The sequence below is a fragment of the Trachemys scripta genome, chromosome 20 (assembly GCF_013100865.1).
Source record: "Trachemys scripta elegans isolate TJP31775 chromosome 20, CAS_Tse_1.0, whole genome shotgun sequence".
In the NCBI taxonomy this organism is placed as follows: domain Eukaryota; kingdom Metazoa; phylum Chordata; order Testudines; family Emydidae; genus Trachemys; species Trachemys scripta.
Genome location: NC_048317.1, coordinates 15,131,020 through 15,157,493, shown reverse-complemented (window position 1 = coordinate 15,157,493; position 26,474 = coordinate 15,131,020). Strand labels below are relative to the sequence as shown.

Sequence of the window (26,474 nt, the reverse complement as noted above, 5' to 3'; positions counted from 1 at the left end):
CCTTTTAGATTTTGAGACGGTCGGAAGAAAATAGTTCCAGAATATTTCTTTTCGTAAAAAATTCTGAGATTTCAGCCTTTCAGCCGCATTTAGGGTGACGCCAGATTTCAAAATCTTGGAATTTCCTGCGGGATGGAAATTCTAGGTTTTGGCCAACTCTGTTCTGAGTCTCTCTTAGTGGAGCTTTGGGGCTGTGTGGGGAGGGGGACAAGTGTTGTCTGGATGAATGTGCCAAGGCTCCAAACTTGGTTTCTACTTTTAACCTCACCCAGATTTGCTGAGGCTGGGGTGAAATCCGGGCTCCACTGAAGTCAATAGGAATTTTGCCACTCACTTCAAAGGAGTCCGGATTTCACTCCCTGTCTCCAGAAGTGAAGAGCTGGTGTTTCCCCTTCTCCATCTCTCCCTTCTACGTCCTTTCATCTTCAGTGCTCCACTCGCTTCATAGTACAACCCATGAAAACTGCAGACTTCTTCGCTGTGTGCCCAATGGCACCAGTTCCAGGCATTAGAAACACAGTGCAGACTTCAGAACAAGGGACGGGTCATGGGCAGATGGGCTAGAGTCCAATGTCACAGGGCTGGAAGGTCTCTGCCACACGAAGACTCGGACTGTGTGTACTAAGCCCTTGGCGGGCGGGCGGGTGAGCACGCTGAGCAGCAGAGGAGACCGGGAGCATTGGACTGCGCATAGTGGCTTGTTATTGTAGGGTTTCTCCTGAGCACAGAGCTGCACACACTGGCTTTTGGGGTAACTCCTGTAGACTGGGCAGCACACGCTGGTTTGCTTTTGTCAAGCTGTCTGTAGGGGCTGGGCAGTGCCCACTGATTTTATTATTAATTATTATGATTATTACCGTAGAGTCTGGGTACCTTAGTTATGGACCAGAACCCCATGGTGCTAGGTGCTCTACAGACATAGGACAAAAAGATGGTCCCTGCCCCGAAGAGTTTCTAGACTAAGTATAAGACAAGAGACAACAGATGGAGACAGACAGAGAGTACATGGAAACAATGAGACGATAATGGTCAGTATGACAGGCAGTGGTCTCGGTCCAAGGGTTGCTTATGAGTCTTGTTCTGGTCACCGTTTTTCTCCTCAGAGGTTTGGGGGTGATGGTCTCTCGTCACAGGTTTTGGGTGTGACGGTCTCTCCTCACAGGTTCTGGGTGTGATGGGTCTCTCCTCACAGGTTCTGGGTGTGACGGTCTCTCCTCACAGGTACTGGGTGTGATGGTCTCTCGTCACAGGTTTTGGGTGTGACGGTCTCTCCTCACAAGTTTTGGGTGTGACGATCTCTCCTCACTGGTTCTGGGTGTGACAGTCTGTCCTCACAGGTTTTGGGTGTGATGGTCTCTCCTCACGGGTTCTGGGTGTGATGGTCTCTCCTCACAGGATCTGGGTGTGACAGTCTCTCCTCACAGGTTCTAGGTGTGATGGTCTCTCCTCACAGGTTTTGGGTGTGACGGTCTCTCCTCATGGTATTTTAATCTCCTCATGGCACGCAGAGAGCAATGATTTCTCCTCCCAGTGATTTGTATGCAGTGTTTTTTTCTCTTGATGGCTGCTCCTTGCAACTCTTTCTTTCTGTGGCGTTCTGGTTGCTGTACTTTTGTCCTGCAATAGTTTCTCCTCGCACCACCCATACTGTGATTCTTTCAGGCCAGAGATGGTTTCTGCTCACCAGAATTCAACCTACATGATTTCACCCCACGCTGGTTGTTTCCACTCCACATTGACATGACAGAAAGAGCGATTGGGACATGCTGTTCTTCGGTGCCTCTTCTAACAGCATCTGGAGAGCCACCAAACGGGGTGACTCCCATGGTGTTCTACGGGGACTCATTTCTAGGTTTCAGGGAAGGACGGAGGAATCTCAATGGATATAGAAGAGCCCCCAAGACAACCTGCTCACCATCAATTGGGCAGAGCTGTGCACTCCTTCCCTGTGACAGCACAGCACCTGCACATCTGGCTGGCAGCATGCATGGAGGGAGGCATACAGAGTAATCTCCCATGTACACCATGCAGGCAACTGTTGCTTCTTTATCTCTTCAAACCAAACACGGGGCCCCCTCCCCAGCCTCCCTGGAAAGGCAGCGAGTGACACTTTCACTAAATCTAAAGGGATGTGTGCATTTAGTGGCGATGGCGAAATCACTCTCTGAAACACCAGCTCCATTTACCCACCCGACAGAGATGGATAGCGCTGCCGGCTTTCCATTCTGTTACTTAGATCCATCAGCATCCCGGGAAGGGCAGGGTGCCGAGGGCGATGGGGTGGGCGGCTTTGGAAGGGAACGAGGCTGCGGATTCGAACGTGGAGCGCAGAGGAGCAAAATGAATGAGACTGATTAATAGGGAATTTCAGGGCGCTCGTTAATCACGCACTCTCACTTAGCGCTGCCTCAGTTTATGGATTGCATGAATCAGACAACCCAATTTCATAAGCCAAGGCTGCGGCTCTCACTGCAACTGCTGCGGGATCCATCCGTGTGTCACTGTAGCAAGAAACAGGCGCTTAACAGGTGGTTACAGCCGGAAAAGGGGCTGTGTTACAGTTCCTTGTCACTCAGCACAGTGACTCCTTGTGCATCTGTGAGGCCTGGGCTACACCTATCTGCTTTGCCGGCATAGCTACATCCGTTCGGGTATGTCGACACTCCAGGGGACTGTAGCGCTGTAGCTCTGCCGGCACAACCTTGTAGTGTGGACACTGCAGTGATGGAAGGGGGTGTAGGAACACCACCTCCCTGAGCGGAGGTAGCTAGGACAATGGAATCATAGGTTGGCACAGCGACGTCGCGCAGCGGGGTGGACACATTTTACACTGACCAGCCCTGCAGAGTGAATCCAGCTAAGGGACCATCCGCTCCATGAACCTATCAAGCTCGGTCTTGAAGCCAGTTAGGTTTTTTCCCCCCACTGCTCCCCTTGGAAGGCAGTTCCAGAACCTCACTCCTTTGATGGTTAGAAACCTTTCTCTAATTGCTGCCTTACACACCAGCAGCAACAGAATTGTCTGCGGTGCTCAGCTGGCCGAGATCCTGATTCTCCGTCACCCTGTGCTTCGTACCGTCATTCGCCCCAGGGCAGAGTGAGCGCAAGGGGGTGGGAATCCATCAGCGTGGCGGTGTTTTGCACGCACTTTGCACTGATGTAAATGATGTTGCCACGCAATGACGAATCGGCCCCTTTGTCACTGTTGATGCTGCTAGAGGGGAAGTGGCATGAACTGAGCTTGGTAGTTCAGATATCAGGTTGTGCCTGTCGTGCAAGCAGTGGGACAAAACTCTTTGGGACGTGGGATAGGTTTTAATTCCCTCTGTTATGTATCGTGCATGCACCTAGGGTGCTGTACGTGCAACTCTTATTAATACTTGATCTTTATATAGCACGTGTCAGGCTTTAGGACTATGCATGGAAGTGCAGGGCCATTCTGCTGACTCACCAAGCAGTCAGAACAGGTGGGTCCCATTAGCACACACATGGGCAGAAGTCTAAAAGGCTGAGATGAGTCTCTCTGAGATGAGCGAGAGCTAGAGGGAGGATAGGAGAACAACCCAGGGGAGACACTGCAAGTACTGTCATTTCCTGAAGGAGCTCAGGTGAGGCTTCTGTTTGTAGGTACATTGGCCACCCTTAGGACTTGGTTACTTACACTGGCAGTCATTAATAATGATAATTACCCTGTGTGTGTATGTGCTGTTAGGAGCAGTTTGGGGAATCAAGAGCATGTGAACAGTTGAACCTTCAAAGCCCAGCGTAGCCTTTTGCTAGCACTGATAGGCAGGGAAGCATCCTGGAGAGTTGGAAATATCAATTGTAAATTAATTTTTGTTGTGTTAATGGGTTTGAGAACTCAGCAGACACTCGCAGTGTCTATTTCCAGCAGCCAGCTAGAGCCAGCTAGAGCCCTCCAAGGAGCTGGGAAACGAACCTAGCGCCGATCAATAGCCTTTGGCGCTATCCTGCAGCACTATCCCCACGCCTCAGCTCTGCTGCTCCTGCTTTCCGGCCTGACCCAGCTCTCCCTGACGTTCGTAGGAGCCTTTCAATGGGAATCAGCGTGGGTGCCTTAATCTGCCACTGCACCTAGTCATTCCCCCTCGGCATCCAGCTGGGTGGAGACCAGGAGACTGGGCTGTCAGAAGAAGCTGCTAATGAAATATGGCTGCAGAGTCAGGGCTTGTGAGAAGCGCCCTGGATCGTGGATGTTGTGACGCTTAGGAGCACTGCAGGGTCCCCTGCTGCTGCCTGGCTTGCAGCCCAGTCAGTGCATGTCAGAAACATCCTGGCAGATGTAAAAGCTCAGGGATGGTTGTGTGAAGCTGGAGATACTGCTGAGAGCGCAGAGCAGAGCAGGATAGTTGTTCTCCAACTGGGGGGAGCTTGCGTCTGATGATGAGATTGGGGGACTGGTTGATGGCCAGAAGAGGGGGCATCCTCTTCTGGCCTTCAACCAACCCCCCAGCCTCACCAAGCTCATCATCGGAAGCAAGCTGCCCACAGAGCAGGACACACCGACCCCAAGCGGCACCAGATCCTGCCAGAACCACAGATGGAAAACTCGCAGACATATCTCCACGGCCACACTGATCAGCGCTCCCCACAACACACCTTTCAAGATCGATGGGTCCTACATTCAGTGCATCAAATACCCCCAGAACAACGGTGTAGGTGAAATCAGACAGTCACTGCGCTCTCGAATGAACTCACCCAGGAAAACGATCAAAGATGGAAGCACCCTATCTCCCATGGGCCAACACTTTTCTCAAAGCGATCACGCCGTATCTGACCTCTCTGTCCTCGTCCTCAAAGGAAACCTGCACAACGCCCATCTGGTCTGACCTCCTGCACATTGCAGGCCACAGAACCTCGCCCACCCACTCCTGTAACAGACCCATAACCTCTGGCTGAGTCACTGACATCCTCAAATCATGGTTTAAGGACTTCAAGTTACAGAGAATCCACCATTTATACTAGTTTAAACCAGCAAGTGACCTGTGACCCCGTGACCCATGCTGCAGAGGAAGGCAAGAACCCTCCAGGGTCTCTGCCCACCTGACCTGGGGGAAAATTCCTTCCCGACCCAAATATGGTGATCAGTTAGACCCTGGGCATGTGGGCAAGACACCATAGGCACCGACTCCGTGGGTGCTCCGGGGCTGGAGCACCCAAAGGGAAAAATTAGTGGGTACAGCCAAGCTCCCCCCACCTTTCCCCCCCCCCAAGCACGCCGTGTCCCCGCTCCTCCGCTACCTCCCAGCACTTCCCGCCGAGCTGCTGCGAAATAGCTGTTTGGCAGAGTTAGCACACTTCAGGAGGGGGGAGGACCGGGGATGGGGAGGAGGGGGGGAAGAGGCGGGGCCGGGGATTTGGGGAAGGAGTTGGAATAGTGGCAGGGAGGGGGCGGAGTTGGGGCAGGGACTTTGGGGAAGGAGTTGGAATGGGGGCAGGGAATGGGTGGGGCCTCATGGAAGGGGTGGAGTGGGGTGGGGCCAGGGATGGGCGGGGGGGTCGGTACCTACGAGCCAGACCCCTGTGAAATATTTCCCTGTAGTAACTCAGAGCCCCCTGCCCGGCTAGTGTCCCATCTTTGGCCCTTGGAGATATTTGCTGCCAGCTGTTGCAGATCGGCTACATGCCATTGTAGGAAATCCCATCACACCAGTCTTGAAGCCAGTTAGGTTTTTTCCCCCCCACTGCTCCCCTTGGAAGGCAGTTCCAGAACTTCACTCCTCTGATGGTTAGAAACCTTCGTCTAATTTCAAGCCAAAGGTGGCTGATGGCCAGTTTATATCGAGCTTGGGAATTTAAATTCATAACTCTGCTAGACACGAATAATCACAGTCTTACCAGAGACACTGGTTTTGTGGCTCATTACAACAATTTGTAACCTGCTAACTCTCCTTTGTCCTGCGTCTGCACAGATGTTCATTACCCACTTCGTTTTAAGTGGTTTCTTGCAGCATGTGTTAACCCCTTATGCTTAACAGTCTGTCCCTCCTGGTAGATAGCTGTGGCACTTTGGTTACCGTTTCCAGACCGGAAGAAGAGCTCTGTGTAAGCTCAAAAGTTTGTCTCTGCCACCAACAGAAGTTGGTCCAGTAAAAGATATTCCCTCCCCCATGTTGTCCCTCAAATATCAGGAATGTCAAGTAAAATCTTCCCTGGCTTTTGGTAGATGGCTCATTCAAGGTCTCGGAAATGTGGTCTCTGAGATTTCTCCGGCTTAGCAGAAGTGGCAGTAACACGAATTCTTTGACAAAGACAATTATCCTCCGAAGTATTTCTTAGGTATTTGAATTAAATATACGTTAACAAACAACAACACGCAACGGCAAAGAGTTTTAAACAGACTGAATAATAATAACTTCTCTGTTTGTTAGGATTCACTAGCATGGTGTTTCTCATGTCACGGTTCTACCAGTTTTCCAGTTAGCCATAGAGTCTTCCAGGAAAACTAGAGTCAAAACAAATTCTGTTCTGAATGTGGACTCACGAACCGGGCTTGTTTGAAAATGTAACCAGTGGGCGATGGAGGCTGGTATCATGGAGCCAGAATCGACATTTCGCTAGTGACTGGTCTGAGAGCTGGTAGGTCGGGTGGGGATAGGTCAGAACATGAAGACACGTAGCTCATGTTTGATGTGCTGCATAGGGGCGAGCCAGGGAAGGGATGCAAAGAGCGAGGTGGTGTGGAACTAAGCAATGGGGGCTGGACACGAGGCGATATCAGAGAGACAGGCTCAGATTTTTAGTTTGGACTAGCGTTGCTTGCCAACTTTCTAATTGCAAACACCCTGGCCGCACCCCTGCCCCGAGGCCCCATCCCTGCCCTGCCTCTTCTCTGAGGCCCCACCCCACTCACTCCAGCCCCCCTCCCTCCATCACTCGCTCTCCCGCGCCCTCACTCACTTTCACTGGGCTGGGGCTGGGGGTTGGGTTGGGGAAGCGGGGAGGGCTCCAGCTGAGGGTGCAGGCTCCAGGTTGAGGCCAGAAATGAGGGGTCCAGGGTGTGGGAGGGGGCTCTGAGCTGGGGCAGGGGTTTGGAGCATGGGAGCGGGCTCAGGGCTGGGGCAGGGGGTTGAGGTGTGGGAGGGGGTGTAGGCTGTCTGGGGGTGTGGGCTGTGGGGTGGGGCCGGGGATGTATTTGGGGTGTAGGAGGGGGCTCCAGGCTGGGGCAGGGGGTTGGGGTGCTGGAGGGGGTTCTGACCTGGGGCAGGGGGTTCGGAGTGCAGGCTCCGGCCAGGCGGCGCTTACCTCACGTAGTTCCCTGCCTGCCTTGGCTCCACGCTGCTCCCAGAAGAGGCTGGCATGTGTGGCCCCTAAGGCTGTTTAGGAGGTGTACTCCAGCTTTAAAAAATATCCTGGAACTGTGCGAGGAGGTTGTATTGGGGTGAGGGAGATTGGGACGGGTCTGGACCTCAGGCTCCAGGGGCCTGATTCTCTTGTGCTTTGTACCTAGCGTTGTTCTGTACATCAATCAGTGCAAAGAGGGCATACGACCAGATCACAATGGTAACAAACGCTCTGCTTTAAATGACTGCACAAGGCGCACGGCAATGGAGAAACAAGCTCTGGCATCTCACAAAGAGGAAAAGGAGCGAAGCAAAAGCGCATATTGTGCAAAGATGTGGCACTGCCGCTGTTTGCATGAAAGCTCCCAGCAGTTGGAGCAATAAATCTCAGCAAAACCGTTATGTTAACATTGAATTATTAATAAAAGTTGGTGTTGTTAAAATTAACGGCAGCAGGGAGAGCTGTAAACTGGTGCTCAGAAGAATCAGGGGAATCTTACGCTGTCAAAGAGCTGGAATGCAGAGAAATAGGACACTGATAAGCAACGGGTGTCTAGAGACCAGGGGCTGCACCCCCCCCCCCCCATGCGTCGCTGCAGGATGCCTGGAGTGGTCATTCCTCGCTTTTGGCAGTCGCTAGAAGATGCTCTCTTGCCTCTGACTCGTTCTGGGCGTAGTTCAGCTCTTCCAGGTTCAGCCGGGGATGGGACAGGCTGTGCAGAAGCCCAGCAGACATGGAAACCAAGCTCTCCAGGCTTTCCTAAACATCCCAAACATTGGGTGGCTTTTGCCATAGGGAGCTGGACTGAGACCCACAATACAGGCTGCGGATCTGACACATGCAGCCTATTGTGGGCATGTCAGCTGCATCTGCAGAAACATGAGGGGCCCTCTTTTATGTCCCCCAAACGGCATTGTTATTATTATTAAATAATAAAAAGAACCCCTTGGCTCTTATCTAGTGCTTTTCATCAATAGAACCCACAGTGCTTTACTAAGGAGGTCAGTATCATTTCCCTATTGTACAGATGGGGAAACTGAGGCCTGGAACAGTGAAGTGCCTCACTCAAGGTCGCCCAGCAGCACAGCGAGGATAGACCCTGGACCTCCTGAGCNTTTTCACTGAAAAACCTCGAAACCAAAACACTGACGGGTTTTTTTTTGTGTGTGTGGCTTCTGACAACCCAAAACCCAAACTTTTGGCTTTAAATCAAAAATGTTTTTGGTTGCCGAAAACTGGGGGGGAAATACCGTTTTTTTAAATAAATACCCATTTTTGGTCAAAAACAATTTTCTTCACAAAACAATCCTTTTTGACAAAAACCTTGATTTTTGTCACCAAAAAAAGTCAATGTTTTGTCAACGCACCAAGGGGCTGCTCATTGCCAAACTGCCCTGGGCCTGGATCCTGAACTCGGGGCTCGGGGCTGCACGTTTGGTGCTCCTGGCAGTGCTTAGAGAGGCTGCTGTGGTTTAATATCAGACACAAAGCAGAGCTGGGACACATGCACTGTCCTGAAGTGGCTCTCTGCTCCTGAACCTGTGCCCCCCCCCCCACCCCATACTCTCAGTGCTGTGGGGGCCTCTCCTCTCTTCGGGGAACCCTCCACAGCAACGCTTTCAGATGCGAGCGGTCCCCGTGGCTGCCCCCAAAGGAAGCACGGCTGCAGGAGAGCAAAGTCTTTAAGTCCAATCTGTTCTTCTGCTCTGTGAGCGGGGGCAGCTGCGTTGATCGTGCCGTGCGTTCATCTGGTCACTCCTGGAAGGGAGCCCCAGCCCACGTATTGCCGGCTCTATTGAATTTCAGCTTTGCATCTTCCGAGTCTGCTATCAGGCGGGTGCAGGCGCTGGGCTGGGAGGATTAGAGAAGCAGCATCTTATCCTTCCCCCGGTGACAGCCCAAAGCCGTGTTGTGCAGGGGCAGGCCTGCTGGGTATGAAGCAGAGATCTAAAAGCTCAGGGAGATCAAGCATGGAGAGCCCCAAAGCATGTTAATGGGCTTGCCAGGCGCCCAGGCCGAGCTATCCAGGAGCAAAGCCTTCATGGCGGGGGTCTGTGTGTCCATCTCGCTGGCAGTGCTGCCCAGTGCAATCAAACCAGGCTGGGGAGAAGGAGAATCCATCTGCATCTCAGAACCGACAGATGGACCTGACCCGGGGCTTTGCTGGAGTGTTATGGTGCTGGTTCTCCAGGTGCTGAGTGTAACCCACACACCTGCTGGGTGCCGTGTTCTGTCTCTGGTGGCACCGAGATGATTTAGAGCGAGGGGTGGGGGGGCAACCTGGGGCTCCGGTTAACTCTTCAGAAGTTAATATGCGACTTCGGGACTGGAGCTACAGGTGCCAACTTTCCACTGCTCAGCTCCAGGCCTCGCCCCCACTCCACCCCTTACCCCCAGGCTCCTGCCCCTTCCCCTGAGCCTGCTGCACCTTTGCTCCTCCACAGAGCCTCCTGTACTCTTCGAAACAGCTGATCGCAGCGGGCAGGAGGCACGGGAGGGAGGGGAGGCGCTGACCGGCAGGGCTGCTGGTGGGCAGGAGGTGCTGGGGGTGGGGGGCGGCTGACGTATTCCTGGGGCTCTTTGGCAATGTACATTGGTAAATTCTGGCTCCTTCTCAGGCTCAGGTTGGCCACCGCTGCCTTAGAGAGAGTTAAATGAGTCTGCTCTTAGCCAGGGGGCTTTTAGCTCGTGTGGTAGAGGCTCATGCACTAAGCTCCAGTGGTCCCCGGTTTGATCCTGCCTGTCGATGACCAGGGTCTGTCGGCGTTACATGTGCTCTGGCTATCGCATGGTGCAGCCAGTGCTGAGAGAACCTGCAAAGGTCCCTTTGCCCAGCTGGAGGGACAGGTGCTGCTTGCGCAAAGGAACTAACCCTGGGGCTTGCAAAACCAGGCTGGGCTCTCAAAGACGCCGCAGTGTCCTCAGCCCGCAGGCGCTTGCATGTGCCATGATTGTACAGCACGTGGCTGCCCCTCTCCTGTGCTGCTGTAGCCCTTTGGGAGGAAATGGAAGCACAGGGCTGGCAGGCTGGAGACGTGGGCTCAGTCCTGAGCCGGTCGACAGAGCCTCATGGAAGTCAGTGGAGCTCCTCTGATTCTCACCAGCTGGGGTCCCTGGCTCTCCTCCCTGCTGTGCCCTGGATTCCCGGTATGGCCCTGGGCAAGTCAGCTAACCTCTCTGGACCAACCGTGCACAGTAATGTGTGAATGTAGAAGTAACTGTAGATTTACGCTGATGGGACGGAGAGCAGAACGTGGCAGAGCAGAACGTGGCCAGGTTTCCCATTTGACAGGGATTATAAGGCTAAACTCCTGAACTCCTCTAAAATGAGACCTGTGAATAGAAGCTGCTAGAGAAGGGCTGGGGCGCGGCTAATGATTAATAAAGCAGATTGGGGATGCAGGGAGAGATGTAGTAATGGTGCGCTAAATGAATACGATTCATCGTTCGGTGCAGAAGTATGTGTGGACAGTAATGTAATGCTACGTCCCATGGGGCAGGGTGTGGCACCAGTGGGGTTAGAACATGGGCTTGCTGGACCTGAATGCACTAAAAGGTCCAGGCCCAGGTCAGCCCATTTGTGACCCTGCCCCTGCATGAGGGGACAGAGCACTACACTGAGTGGGTTACGGGCCCCTTCCCCTGTGAAGTCTTGTTGCTCTTGGTGTTGCTTTGGGGAGTGGACCTGCAGCTCCCACTGACTTCACCGAGAGTTGGGAGGGCTCCACACTTCTGAAAATCAGATCTTTGATGGTTTGTGTTGGGTGTCATTGTCTCCATATGGAGACGTGGGTTCGAATCCCACCACTGACACCATGTAGCAATTACAGAGACCCAGGACACAGTGATCAGGGTGAATGCAAGACTGTCTTTATTTTCTGCTTACACAGATCCTTACTTCCCTACTGGGTGCCTCCTAATGGCCACCCTGAATAGAGGCTCTAAATGTTGACAACCAACACCCTCTTACCCCGGGAATCAGGAGTGCCCTCTGCTAGGGAATGGTTCCTACAGAAAGGAGGGGCCTCACTCTGTGCTTGTGTTCCCATGTGCCTCTCCCATAGGACCGGGATTTCATCATGACCTTTAATACCTCGCTGCACCGCTCGTGGTGGATGGAGAATGGGCCCGGCTGCCTGGTGACGCCGGTGATGAACTCAAACCTGGCCCCCGAGGACCATCACGTCATCACTGTCACCGGATGCCTGCTCGATTACCAGTACATCGAGGTAGTGAGCAGCGCCATGCAGATATTCCTTGCGGTAAGGGGAGCCAGGGTTCGCCTCGGATCTCGTGTCCCTCCCATGTGATTCCTGAGGGCGCTAGAATGAGGAATAGCAAAGATCCTGGGTCTGTTGCACAAGCTTTGACTCCATGGGAGTTACTCCTGGTTTCAAGTGAGAAGAGAATCAAGCTCACTGGGTGTAAACCCAATGTAACACCACCAGAGTAAGGGTTTGTCTTGGTGTGATTGCAGCATGTGTAGCCATACCCAAGATAGCTTTGATCTAGCCACCTCCAGTAACAACAGCAGTGAAGCCACAGCATCACGGGCGACCGTAACTACCCGTGGTCCTGGGTGGGTGGAGCTACCCTGGGCCCCCAAGGCTTCACTGCTGTTGTTACTCAAGCTAGTTGATCAAATCACAGTCACACCTGTGATTGCAGTGTAGCCATGCCCTTAGTGGGCCTGACACTCCATTACCTTGCACTTGTTCACTAGTGCAAAGTGGGTGAAAAGTGGCGATCTGCACACTGTGCCATGGGGTAGATTCCTCTGGTCCTAGATGGCTACACACAGCGCAGGGCAATGGAGAGCCAGCCAACTCACTGAGAACATATCCTCCCAGTCACCTGTTACTGACTTCCCAGAAATTATCGTGTACCATCGCTATCACTGAATGACTGTAACACTGCAGCCCAGGGTCAGCTGCATTTCAGGGGTCAGGGACCCCTACAGAAATACAAAGTTAGCATTATTTATGAAGGTGGAGGACTGGGAGGCTGAGACATGGGATTTGGGTCCGAATCCAAATTTTCCCCAAAGTTCTGGAGCATTTGGATTCAATGTGTTCTAGTTCTGGCCCGTGCTAAAGCCAAACCCAGAAATGAATCTGGATCAGAACTTCCCCAAAAGACAAAGGAGACTTTTCCCTCCAGATTTGGGTTTCTGGGCCTGTCTCTATTAACGATCCCCTTTAACTGTGCATAATGCCGCTGTGATTCCATTCACCATAAACCAACAGGGTGAAGTTCGACACACCAGAATGGCCCCCAGAGGGGGTCGTGCTCTTAATGGCTGTCCAGTGAAACTGGGCAAAGCGCTATGCATTTAAAAAAAAAAAAAGTTTTCACATTTTTAAAAAAAAGTAAAAATCCTCCATTTCCACTCAGCTGCGATGTACCATTCAGGGGCATGTGTTATTGTATGATGCCCTCGCATCTGTGGCACCCACAGAAACCACTCGAGGAGCTGAAATGTTGTAGAGCCATCAGCCCCCAGCCTCAAAGGTATTTAAGCGACTCACTCCCGTTGGAATCAGTGGGAGCTAGGCACCTACGGTGGCTGAAGTCATTTCAATCCTTGGCCGCTCCCCAAAGCCACCACTTAGACGCTTTTGGGACCATGTTATTTTCAAAGTGAAATGGGGAGGTGTGGCTTCAAAAAATATGAAAACAGCAATCCTGGGTGTTCTTATCTGATAAATGTATCTCTAGTCCCTCGTTAAACCATGGAATAATAACAAGAGGTGTGGGGGGATCACTTAAAGATCGAGGGTGAAATTCACCTTTATACAGAAGACCATCACAAAGCGCACTTAAGTCCTCTGCACCTGGTAAATTTCACCCTAGCAGATAACAGAGCCATGAGCATTAAGCTGCATGGATTATAAACCACCAACTTCGCTCCTTTCCCTTTAGCTTCAATTGTAATATGAGTGGAAGAAAGGAATGCAGCTGTGGCACGAATATATCTGGGGGAGCGAGGCTGGCACATTCCAGCTGGTGACTTCCCAGGGTGTTAGCGTACATTAGCGCCTCGTGCTCCAGAGGAGATGTTGATAATATAATGTGTCATATCAGCTCATCTCTGGGCTGGTGGTGCTCGAGGTGTGAACAGCAGAGGAGCAGAGCAGACAGACCCTGTGCCTGAAAGCCCCCCTTGAAATGTGATGTTTCGTGTGTGCGAAGTGTTGACTCAGAAATCATACAATGACAGCCAACGAAAGAGCTGAGCGACACGTTCCCAGAACCGTGTGGACGGAGGCCACTGCTCTCATCTCCCCGTCTGGCAGCTTCCTACACCAGAGGCTGCTAGTGAGTTGTCAACAGGCAGAAAGATGCCAGGAGTTTAAGCAATTGTGAATATGTCCTTGGCTGGGCTGGAAGCAGAAATAATTGCCGGAGAGACACGCTCCCCTTTCGAGGATGCTGGAGGGGAAGGTTTTAAAGGAGAACTTCAAGGCAGGGTTTAAAAACAGGGGTGCACTTTTATTGCACACTCATGCACACACAGCCCTCCCCCGTGTCCCGATTAATAATAGCAGGGCTCCCTCGTGCAGCCTCCTGAATGACAAGCCCAATAAAATAAAAATAAGTTGAGTGCATCAAGTGCTGCTTCACGACACGGCCTGGCAATGGGGGAGCTGGATGGAGCTGGCAACAGGCCGGACCCAGTCCAAGTGGAGCACCGAACATCTGCCAGACATGACCTGGGCTGGCTTCTACCAGTCTTGGCAGCAGCAGTCTTTGATTCGGGGTGGGGCCAGGACTCGGAGGGAGTGGGAACCGGGCACATGAGCTTTGAGAAGGGCCTGCTTCCCACCAGTCTTTGCAGCTTGATGTCTCCGAGCTAATCACAGGCTTCCTGTCAGGTCAGCTGGCCTCTCCTGCACCCAGGGTGTGTGGCTCTCTCTCCCTGCGTAGTAACCTGTGAGTTCAGCCTCGCTTTCCAGCACACACCTCCCATGGCAACACCGCTTGAGAAATCCGCTCCTGCCTTTGCCACGCCATGCGGCAGGCCACCTCTTAGGACCCTGGGGGTCAGTGACGAGTGCTTTCTCCAGTCCAGGTGTAAGTGACTCAGGCAATGGGGTCTCCTGCAGACAGAGCCCACAAAGTGCAGATATTGGAACCAAAGAAAGTTCCACTCTTGTTCCCCAGTTCCAACTTCATAGAACAAACTGGAGGGATTTGAACCCTTCCAGCTCCAACACAGAACCCTTCCAGCTCCAACACAGCCCCATAATTCTCTCCCAAAAGAGCACTCCCCAAATGCTGTCACCCCCAGTACGGACTGATGTCACAGAACCCTCCTGGCCAAGGTGCTAGGACATACCCCTCCCACTCACCTGCTGAGTGCTTGTCTAAACATACAAGTTGCACCAATGTGTCTTAAATTGGTTTCTGGACATCCTATCAGAGGACAGGACTAATGCCATGTGACTTAGGTGACCTGTTACCTGCCATGAACAGAGTTGAAAACAGAGCCAAAGGGTAAAATTCATCCCATGCAGAAAACCTGCACCAGGTAGAGTGACCAGATGTCCCGATTTTATAGGGACAGTCCTGATTTTTGGGTCTTTTTCTTATATAGGCTTCTATTACCCCTCACTCCCTGTCCCAATTTTTCACACTTGCTGTCTGGTCACCCAAGCACCAAGCCTATGCACCACTTACACTTTTGTGCAGCACCTAGCACAATGGGACACTGTTCTCAGTTGGTCCCGGGCCACTGCCGTAATAGACATGGTTAATAATAGTTAATCACACATTAGCCCATAGGGTTGAGGATGGACAGGTCTGTGCTGGCCCCTCTGAATTTCACCCAACATGAACAGCTTGTGAAATTGAAATTTACTAAGAAATTTGTAACCTTCTAAATCTGTTTGCAGGTAACTGGTGAGCAAGATAAGGGGATTACATTGACTTGATAGATTATTCGCTCCAGATAGCCTGCCCGTGTCCACTGCTGCTCCTTCTGACCCGGGCTATCTGTCTGGTTTCACATTTCTCGAGTTCCAAATAATTGGCTTTTCTCTCTGTGTTTTTGTTTTGAAGCTCTTTGGATTCGTCTATGCCTGCTATGTCAGCAAAGTATTTATGGAGGAAGAAGACAGCTGTAAGTGCTTTTGCTATTAGTCACAGAGGGTGAGCGGCAGCATTGCAAAAGAATCAGGGATAATATGGTACATTGGTTTGCACAGCCAGTGCTGGGCGCAGCAGAAGTGTCGGGATTAATGAGGGGGAAATGCACCAGGCTCCTTTTTCCTCTGGGCTCCACTTCCGAGGAGGCTCCAGTGCCAAGACTGAGACCTAATCCATCAAATGACACAATCCAGGATCCCTCCTCCCAAACCCCTCAGTTTTAATGGTGCCTTGTCACAGGGTGACTGACCCCTTTAAGGGGGGATGGGCCTGGCCCCACACTATGACTACCTCCCTAGCTGCAGGGCCAGCTGATAGCCTGAAGAGAACCCGCTCCCTATAGAGGCCGGCAAAATGGAATTAGCGGCCATCAGTTATGGAGAGCTGTATAACTAATAAATCGTGCCAGGAGGCCAAGGCCTGTCCCAGACTCTGGCCTGGGGCTGCTCCTGCAACACCTCCTGTTGCTGTTGCGTGGTGTTGCCCACTGGCCTACACGCCCATTGAGGAAATGATTCTTTGTTTTTGGTAGCACCTAAAAGCCCCAACCAGGTTTGGCTGCCGCATGCACATGGAATGGAAGAGGTCTCTGCCTCGAAGATCTTACAAATACAAATAACAAGACAGACAGTCAGAAATGGACAGACAACAAAAAAGCAAAAGTGCAGGCCTTGTGAACTCCAGCATGATTTCTTCCCCATTTCGCCCTCGCATAAACACTCCTTCCCTCTCCTTCCCTCCCCTTCCCACCGAACAACCTTCCCCATTGCCAGCATTCACCACAATCTGGATTTCCCAAGCACTGGTTTATCAGGAAGGCAGTGTAGACTAATGGTAAGCGCAGGGAGTCAGAGCCCCTGGTTTCTATTCTTGGCTTTGCGACTGACTGGCTGTGTGATCCTGGGTAGGTCGTGTTGCTCTATGGTTAAGCAGAACTTACAGTCTATGCATATAGATTTATATGCATAGTCCTAAGGCAGGCTCTTTGCACAGGGTGACTTTCACCCGTTGTGCCCCAATCCCACAGCAGGGAGGTTGGCTAATAGGACAGCGGGTCAATCAGTGCTGTGTTTGTTAGTTTAAAAGAGAAATACAAACAATGGGGAAATGATGGAATAATCAAGCGCTTGTCGGAATAAGCCTTTTGGGCCAATCCTCTGTCCTTTGATCAACCTCCCACTCCAGCTCTGTCTCTGAGGAAGAGGCGGAGTGAAGCTACATAGTTAATGATACCAAGTAGGTCCATAGAAAGCACCACTACAGCATTAGACCCCAATCCAACTCCCATGGAAGTCAGTGGGAGCAAAAGGCTTATTTCAAGGGGATTTGGATCGGGCCCCTGGTGAGGGACTGCCCAACCCACAAGCAGTAGCACCCTTCTGCTTTTCCTCAGCCGACCTCACCCCAGATTCTGTGTCACGTTTTCAGGCCCGGTGATGACAGATGGCTAAATTAACTGATCAGCGCGAAAACGCGGACGTTTCGTTCACTGCCTTTTAGAGCCCAGTGCTGTGGTGTCTGGCGCAGCAAAGCGCCACATAAAATATCAATATGGGGCGATAAATAGCAGCTGAAGACATGGAACTTCCAGCATATTTTTGTCTGTAGCAGGATCAATGTTTATGCATCTATTCATTTGGGAGACTTCTCCTGTAAATCTCAAACACTTCCTTTTATGAGGGGAAGTGGTTTGCTGATGGATTGGGATTCTGAGCAGGGGTGTGGGGACGCCTGGAGTTCAGGATAGTAGAGTTAGTAGGAGCAACTTTATAGCATCTGGGAACCTTTGGCTCCGGATAAAAGCATGGGTGAAAAGTTAGCCTGAGTGTAGATCAACCCGATGCCTTCTGGGGGCAGGGCCTAACCACTATGAGCTGGGGTGATGCTGAACGTGACACCACGCAGTCACGGTCAGCATTGTATTGGCTAACTTTGTCTTCTCAGTTGAGTCGTAACACAAGAGAGATTTGTGGTGGAGATGAGCCTTCAGGGAGAACCTGGGTCCAGAGATTGGCCACATGCCATGCTCTGAACAACCCTACCTCCAGCATCACAGCCATTCCGGGGACTGTTTGCTGAACCCACTCAGCTATGGGTCACCTGGACACTCTTTGGGGATTCATGGACTAGAAATATGTGACAGCTGCTAGTTACGTCGCTTAATGCGCCTCTGGAAAGTGCTCAGATCCTGTGGCGATGGGGGCCATATATGAACCTGAACAGGGGAGAATAGAACCAATGCCTGAGACCTCATCCAGGAGCCTACATCAGTTTTTAGTTCACTTAGGTACTCTTCTCTCTGTCTGAAGTGCCACTTACTGAGTGGGCCACCATGCTCAACACCAGCTGACTCTTCCAAGAGGTGGAAGGCATTGGCACTGTCCCATCTGGAGGAGGCAATGCCTTGGAGGACTGTAACGAGATGCCACAGCAGCAGCCGCAACCTTCCAGCCAAGCACAGATGGAAAAACACAAAGCCATCTGCGCTAAAGTGCATCCAGAAGCAGCGAAAGGTCCAAAATGGCCCTACTGAGTAACACACTCAGGAAGGACGTGAGGACAGATTGCCAAAACTCACGCTGGTCTCAAACAGTTCAGCATAACAATCATGTTACTATAGGGTTTGGGGCCATGACTGTAGGTTTTTATTAATCTGATACTAACGATATGAAATGGGGTTGATGCAGGACGGTTTGCAAAAGATAGAGATGTTTACACACACAAGTGCTTTTAGCAAACCTTTTTCTACAACACGAAGACCTACAAGAGCTCCGAGGAGCCCCCAGCTCAGCCAATACAAAGGATTAATTAACACAAAGAACACAGGTCTTCCTAGCCATCAGCAGAACTTTGGCCAAACATTCATTTCACAAGGGTGTGTCTCTACAGACAGCACTGCAATGGCGTAGCTGCACCATACCAGGTGCCACTGCACGCGTCTGGTTAAGACGCTGTATGCCGACAGGAGAGATCTCGCTTGTTGACATAAAAAAACACCTCTACAAGCAGCGTAAGCTATGTCGGCGGCATATGTCTCCCACTGACAGCACTGTGCGCAGGGCCGGCTCCAGGCACCAGCCCACCAAGCTTGTGCTTGGGGCGGCACCTGGAGGGGGGCGGCGCGGCACTCCGGCTCCAGCCGCCAGGGAGAGCGGAGCCCCGGCTGGGCTCGCCGCCCTCCCCCCGGCGCTCCGGCCGGTTGGGGAGAGCGGCCCGTAGCCGGGCTCGGCGCCCTCCCCTGCCACGCTGGGGGGGTGGGGAGGTGGGGTGGCGGGAGGCTTTTTTGCCTTGGGCGGCAAAAAAGCCAGAGCCGGCCCTGACTGTGCACACAAACACTTATGTCAGTGTAACATATGTCGCTCAAGGGGGTTGAATATTCACCCCCCTGAGCGATAAAAGTTTTGCCGACATAGGCTGTAGTGTAGACATAGCCTGAGTTAAAAGCTGAGTAAGGATCGCAGCGTTTGCCCCAGTGTTACATGCCTTTACACTCCTTAGTCCCAGGTACTCCCAGTTCAGTTTTGAGGGAATTTCTTACTAGCACCTTTTCTACATAGCGGCACGCTGCTCAATGCTGCTCTTTCATTGTAAGAAAAGGGGGATTTGGATTAATTAAACAGGCCTAATTGTGGGAGCAGGTATTTCCTTTAAAAGTTTCACCGCACACTGCAGGTCTCTTATGGCTTGTCTATAGGGGACATTAGTATGCGGCAAGCCAGGGTGTGACTCTATAGCACAGTCACTTGTGTACAGTAATGTTCCCCGTGCGTGCTGGCACTAAAAGTATGTAGTGCGCTTTGACATAGTCCTGTTTCCAACAGCAGCACGTCACAGCACAGTCACTGTCTGCACGTGATGTCACTGCACGGCAGGCTAGTGCACTGTACATTCACAGCCCATGTAGACAAGCCCTTAGCCACATGTCCTATCATTCTGACACAGCTCCCATTACCGTAAGTATTGGAGAGCCTCCCAATCTTTGACCCGTGATCCCCATTTCAGAGCTGAGGCACGAAGAGACATGCCCGGGATGTTTGTGGCAGAGCAGGAACTGAACTCGGGTCAGTGCTCTAACCACTAAGACATCCTTCCCTCCTCCTAGCTTCCACCACAGTGGGGCTTTTTTACCTGCTTCGCCCTTCTATGCAATACTCCGTTACAGTAAATATGAACTATTATCTCCTCCTAGCCAGCGTTTGAAATGGTAGCAGCAGGAAGAATAGTATGGGAGTGGCAGTACGCTGTGCAGAAAGACGGAGACCCACAGAGCCATAATCACAGATTGTTACCGATCCAACCTACTCCGTTTATTTGTAACCCGGCAGAGGAAAGGAAATGTAAGCACAGCTATGGGAGAGTTTTAAAAAAAAATCTATTTCATTTATTTCCATTGAACAATATTGCAGGCAGCCACATACAAGCGCTGAGTGCTCGGCCAATAATGAAACGTACAATCACACCGATAACCATCCAGTGGCATTTACTCCTCATCTGCAAATAATTAATTCCAGCCAGTTGGCAGCATCGAATAACCAAAGGGGGGCAGGGATTTTCCCACAGCCAGCCAGTAATCAAACAAAAAGCCCCAGCAAGGAACATCCCCCCAAACCACATCAAATAAGTGACTCGTGTAGGAGGCCTGATAGGTCACTGCTGAATTCCTATTTTACGTACTCACGTGGCTCCCATCGCCACATTACAGGAGTGCCTCCAAATCTTCCATGTATTTAGCCTCACCCAGTTCTGGGAGTCCCTAGTGTACAGGTGGGAAATAGAGACATAGAAAAGCTAAGTGACTTGACCAAGGCCACAGAGGAAGAAAGAGGTGGAGCAGGGATTTAAACCTCAATCTCCCAAGGTGCACAAACCACTGTGCCATCTTTCCGCTTGCTTTAGCTGCCTTCATGTCATCAGCCAAAGCTACTACTGCCGCAAAACTCAGCCCCCAGGTTCTTAGATCTCTCCCCAGTGTGTAACCAGATTTTTTTCTGGGGGTTAAGTCCCCATCTCAGCCCCTTGGAATCTCTGCCTGGTAAATGTCCCTGATGCAGGCCTGCCTAGGGTGTGTTTGGGCTCCTCACACTTTAGCTGCTTCTTTGCAGCACCTCCAAGGGCTCCTGAAACCCTCTCTGCAGCATACTGGGCAGGAACGCAGTGGGGGAAGGGAGTACTTGGCACCCGTGCAGGGCCAGGCTCAGCTCATACAAGGTTGTCAAATTGGGAGGGGTCAGTCCTGGGTCCAGTACAATTCAATATTTTCACTGATGACTTGGATAACGGAGTGGAGAGTGTGCTTATAATATCTGTAGATGACACCAAGATGGGAGGGGTTGCAAGCACTTGGGAGGACAGGATTAGAATTCAAAAGGACCTCGACAGATTCGATGATTGGTCTGAAATCAACAAGATGAAACTCAGTAAAGACCAGTGCAAATTACTGCTCTTAGCAAGGACAAATCAAATGCACAGCTACCAAATGGGGAATAACCGGCTAGGCGGTAGCGCTGCTGAAAAGGATCTGGGGGTTAGAGTGAATCACAAATTGAATCTGAGCCAGCAATGGGAGGCAGTTGCGAAAAAGGCGAATCTCATTTTGGGGGGTGTTAACAGGAGAGTCGTATGTAAGGCAGAGGAGGGTAATTGTCCCGCTGTACTCAGCACTGGTGATGCCTCCGCTGGAGAACTGGGTGCCGCCTTTAGGAAGGAAGTGGATAAATTGGAGTGAGTCCACAACAATGATAAAAGGTTAGAAAACCTGACCTGTGAGGAAAGGTTAAATAAACTGGGCCTGTTTAGTCTGGAGAAAAGCAGATGGAGAGGAGACCTGATAACAGTCTTCAAATATATGAAGGGCTGTTACAAAGGGGACAATCCATGTCCACAGAAGGCAGGAGACGAAGTAATGGACTTAATCAGCAGCAAGGGAGATTTAGGCTAGTTAGTAGGAAACCCTTTCTAACTGTAAGGATTGTTAAACTCTGGAATAGGCTTCCAAGGGAGGTTGTGGAATCGCCATCAATGGAGGTTTCTAAGACCAGGTTGGACAAATACCTGTCGGTCTAGGTTTACTAAGCCCTGATTCAGTCCAGGTGACTGGACTAGATGACCCCTCGAGGTCCCTTCCAGCCCTACATTTCTATGATTCTGTAATGGCCACCTCAGGAGACCCAGGTTTCCAAAATGGCTGCCCAAACTGCATGTGCAAATCCCACATTTCCCCTGAGCGCATAAGCTTCATGTATGGTTTGGACCCTGATGTACCGGGGAGACTGGCCCTCCCCTCTGATCTCCCTTTGGCCATATTTCTTATCGCTGTGATTGTGAAGGAGGGACGAGAGCCCCTTCAGGCAAAGCAAGGACTGCCCCCAGATTCAAAGCTGATCTGAAACTTCAGACGCTTGAAAAAGTTCTGCTAACTTTGGGCTCTCCCTGTGGTTCCGCCAGCCCACTTTGGTCATGTATCTTTCCAAAGAGATTCTGAGAAGCATTCCAGCTCTTGCTTGATGATCCAAACGAAACCTTTGATTCTGGCTGTCTCCACGTGCTAGTTATAATACCTGGGTTAGCAGTTACTAACTGTCGTGTCTAAGGCCTGGTGTACACTAGAAAATTAGGTTGGCTTAACTGTGTTGCTCAGGGGTATGAAAAATCCACACCCCTGAGCGATGGAGTTAAGCCAACCTAAGTCCCTGTGTGGAGCATGCTAGGTTGACAGAAGAATTCTTCCATCGAAGACTGTTGGTAGGGTTGCCAGGGGTCTGGTTTTCGACCAGAACACCTGGTTGAAAATAGACCCTGGCAGCTCTGGTCAGCACTGCTGACTTGGCCATTAAAAGTCCAGTTGGCATGGGGCTGGCAGGCTCCCTACCTGGCTCCGCGCAGCTCCCAGGAAGTGGCTGGCATGTCCCTCCGGCTCCTAGGCACAGGGGTGGCCACGGGGGCTCTGCGTGCTGACCCCGCCCTGAGTGCTGGCTCCACAGCTCCCATTGGCCGGGAACTGTGGCCAATGGGAACTGCGGAGGCAGCACTTGCAGGTGGGGGCACTGAGTGGAGCTACCTGGCCACCCCGTGCCTAGGAGTCAGAGGGACATGCTGACTGCTTCTGGGAGCCACCGGAGGTGAATGCCGCCCAGAGCCTACACCCCCACCCCCTACCCCAGGCCTGAGACCCCTCTTGCACTCCAAACCCCTCAGCCCCAGCACAGAGCCCCCTCCTACATCCCAAACTCCTCGTCCCCGGCCCCACCCCAAAGCCCACACCCCCAGCCGGAGCCATACCCTCCACACACACCCTGAACCCCTCATCTCTGGCCCCACCCCAGAGCTCGCACCCCCAGCCAGAGCCCTCACCCCCTCCCACATCCCAACCCACTGCNGCTCGCACCCCCAGCCGGAGCCCTCACCCCCTCCCGCATCCCAACCCACTGCCCCAGCCTGGTGAAAATGAGGGAGTGAGTGAGGGTGGGGGAGGACAAGTGATGGGGGTGTGGAATGAGCAGAGGCGGGGTCTCAGAGAAGGGGCGGGGCCTCAGGGAAGGGGCAGGGCAGGGGTGTTCGGTTTTGTGCGATTAGAAAGTCGGCAACCCCACCCATTGGCATAAAGTGTCTGCACTGAAGCGCTACAGTGCTGTCGCTGTAGCATTTCAAGCCATCGCTTCGAGATACCATATACAGGAGTCAGCTACAACCCAGCAGTGCAGGAAGAACTGGCTCAGCTGGCCTCTAACATTTGCCTAATAGAGAAGTAGCCAAACCTGGGCAAACGGAGGCACATTGGCACCTGGCTGGGTGTTGCTTACAAAAATGAAGCAGGCTGCAGCTGTTCTCCTCTTTAATTACAAAGCCGTGCCCAAAGGAGACGACGGGTCCCAGAATGCATTGCATTGGCAGACGTTCAGACCTGTAGTCACTGTATTGGACAACCATGGGCCACATCCCAGGGCAATTTGACCCTGGCTTTGGCCACCTCTGCCTTAGGGTATGTCTATACTACCCGCCAGATCGGCGGGCAGCGATCGATCCAGCGGGGGTCGATTTATCGCCTCTACTCTAGACACGATAAATCGACCCCCGAGCGCTCTCCCATCGACTCCTGTACTCCACCGCCACGAGAGTAGACGGGGGAGCGGCAGCAGTCGACTTACCGCAGTGAAGACACCGCGGTGAGTAGGTCGAAGTACGTCGACTTCAGCTACGTTATTCCTCCCCTTTGTTAGGGGAGGAAAGAGATCTACATTCCGGCTCGCGCTCTGCATTGCCCTTGCACCAGCATTTCAAACCGATGCAGTGGAAAATAAAAATCTCCATGTGAATTGGACACCGCCTGTTGTAATAAGTTGCTTATGTATATTGAGATCTGGCAAGGGGCTTATCTGCCTCTGCTGTCTTTGAACTGTGTTTGCATTCCACACAGCACACGGCATTCAAACAAACTCAGGCATTCAATACACTTTTAATATTAATGCCACTGTAGCTGAGATTCAGATGCATTTTTTTTAATGGAATATCTTATTAGATTTGGAAATGGATGGATGCCGTCAAAAGTGAGAGCTCGTTGAATATTAAGTTAGAAAGACAAATAGGCCTGGAGGATGGCCCCCTTGACTTCACTCTGATTTCCAGAACACTAATAGGATAATCCATGGCATTCAGTGCTTCTTAAATGATTTATATATTGATTTCCGGGAGATCGGCAGCACCGGCCCTCTCGGAGTGTCTCGGAAGCTCCGCTTTGCAGGGAGAGAACCTAATTTGGTTAAATACAGTTTCTCTGTCCAAAAGCTGCCTTATGTTCACGTTGGGTAGCGGAGCAGCTGCCCACTTTGCAGGGGATTCATGGACATCTCATCACTAAATTCCTCCCGAGGATGTCCGTGGGAGGGTTTAGGTGTCAAGTGCATAGAGGACTTTGGAGTATAATTCCTCCACGGCGTTTCAGCGGGAAGAATTAAGTGGCAAAGCCGAGAGTGATTGTAAGAATAACACAGTGCGGCTTATTTTGCTGTAGCACCACCAGTAGGCGTTATCGCCTGGCGCTCGTCCCAGAGAGACAATCGCAGGCGAGAGGGGAAAGGGAATTTGTCAAGGGAGATTTAGAGGGATGAAGCGACTCAGCGGTTCAGAAACAGCAGTGGGAAGGGAGCTCCAGAGAGATGGAGCAAATTCAAGGGACAAAGGGACCCTTCCTGCCCCTTGCCCCAGCGGTGAAGAATCATTGGGGCTAGAGTGAGGAGCTGGGGGAGTGGGTGGGTGTGAGGTCAGAGGTCGGGAGGAGGAAGCTCGTGGGCAGTTTTGTACTGGAGTCAGAGAGGGATGGGGAGGCAGTGACGGAGATGGAGAGGAACGCCACTGAAAGTGTCCGCGGATGGAGGGAGGGAGAGGAAAGCAGTGAAGGTGACACAGGAGGGGATGAGCGGCTGGATGGACAGTCGGCGAAGCTGCTGGAGGATGAGGGGGATGTATGGCGAGTCTATAAAAGGGATGGAGAGATGGCTAGGAAGCCAGGGTATGTGACAGAGAATGGGGATGAGCCAATCCTGGGACAAGGCACTGCATCTGCTTTTGCAAACTTTGAAGAAAATGGAGCCTTTTCCTTCTTGCCTCAGAAGCCCAGGGCAGGTGGACGGAAAACCTGCTGGTCCAGGGCAAAAAGCAGAAAAAGTCACCATAACCTGTGATTTTAAAAAAAACCAGGGGGATAACGCTGGCAGTATTGTCCCAGGGCAGGCAGTATTGTGGGGTGGGAGAGGCAAGTATTTGCCCTGCATTGGATTTGTCCAATTGTCACAGTCCCTCCTGAAAGTATCAGAGGGGTAGCCGTGTTAGTCTGGATCTGTAAAAAGCAACAAAGAGTCCTGTGGCACCTTATAGACTAACAGATGTATTGAAGCATGAGCTTTCGTGGGTGAATACCCATTTGTCACTCTTCAGGGGTGAATGCTGTCCCGCCTGGAACTGCTAGTGCTGGCAGGCACCACTGGGGGTGCTGTTATTACTAGAGAACATTTACCAAGCCACCGAAATGTGCACAGGTAAAGTCACGTCTCCTGCCTTCAACTGTAAGTGCTTTGGGGCAGGGACTGTCTTTGTTCTGTCTTTGCACAGTGCCTAGCACAATGGGACCCTGATCCATTGGGGCTCTCCTCGGTGCTCCTGCAATATAAATGATAAACAGTAATATAATAAGAAGCCTATCATCTTCCCTGTCTTCAGTAAGGCAGATTGGCTACAGGAGAGGGATAGGAGCCGGGATTCCTGGCTGTCCTCATAAATTGCTTTATGAGCTGGGAGAAAATCCTTCCCCTCGCTGTGCCATGTGTGACATGGGCCTAGTGATACCAGCCTGCACCACAGGGTGGTGGATTAGCTTAGTGACCATCTGTAGAGCGCTTTCAGATCCTGGAAAGGGCTAGATAAGCACAAACTGTGAGTAGCAGGAGAAAGGTCTTGACTGAGTAATGAGATTTTTGTTAGTATAACGCTTTCCCAGCCTATTCTACAGACTGCATCTACACTCACCCCCCACCTGGGATTTGGCTTTATTAACACAGTCAACAATCAGGTAACAAAGTTCAGCTCAAACCTCCTCCCAGTCTCTGCAGCTCCTAAGGGCTCCTCCCTCATGACTGCTCAGCCTACACCCTAGATCCTCTTGCCCCAGAAAGTTCCTCCCCTGTATATCCAGATGGGGTAAGGAGCCACCTGCCTTGGTAAGGCAGCAGAACTCACTTGGCCCTTTCCCAGCAGGATTTGCACCTGCCAAGCGTGCCTGTGTGTGTGTGAGAGAGAGAGAGATGGAGGGGGGCATCTGGCAGCAAGCAAGCAAACACTGCTAGCCTGTCAGCAACACAAAAAAGCAACAGTGCTTGCAAACATTGGGCAGAAAAGATCTTGACTGTAACATTTTGCTCACCTGGTAATAGATGCCCACATTGGGGGAGCAGAATAGGTCAAGATCTGCTCTGGGGAGCAGAGGCCAGCGGTCTGCCCACTTATCCAGGTCTAGTGTCTGCCCTCAGTAC

The 26,474-nt window shown here is 51.7% G+C and overlaps 1 protein-coding gene across 1 annotated transcript in view; it reads left to right on the top strand.

Annotated features, from left to right (window-relative positions):
- NKAIN1 (sodium/potassium transporting ATPase interacting 1) overlaps window positions 1-26,474 on the top strand; it is a 67,635-nt gene that overhangs the window by 7,277 nt on the left and 33,884 nt on the right. The window contains exons 3-4 of the mRNA XM_034754366.1: window positions 11,370-11,567; window positions 15,367-15,427. Of these exons, the coding sequence (XP_034610257.1) occupies window positions 11,370-11,567; window positions 15,367-15,427 (259 nt within the window). The remainder of the gene's footprint in view (window positions 1-11,369; window positions 11,568-15,366; window positions 15,428-26,474) is intronic.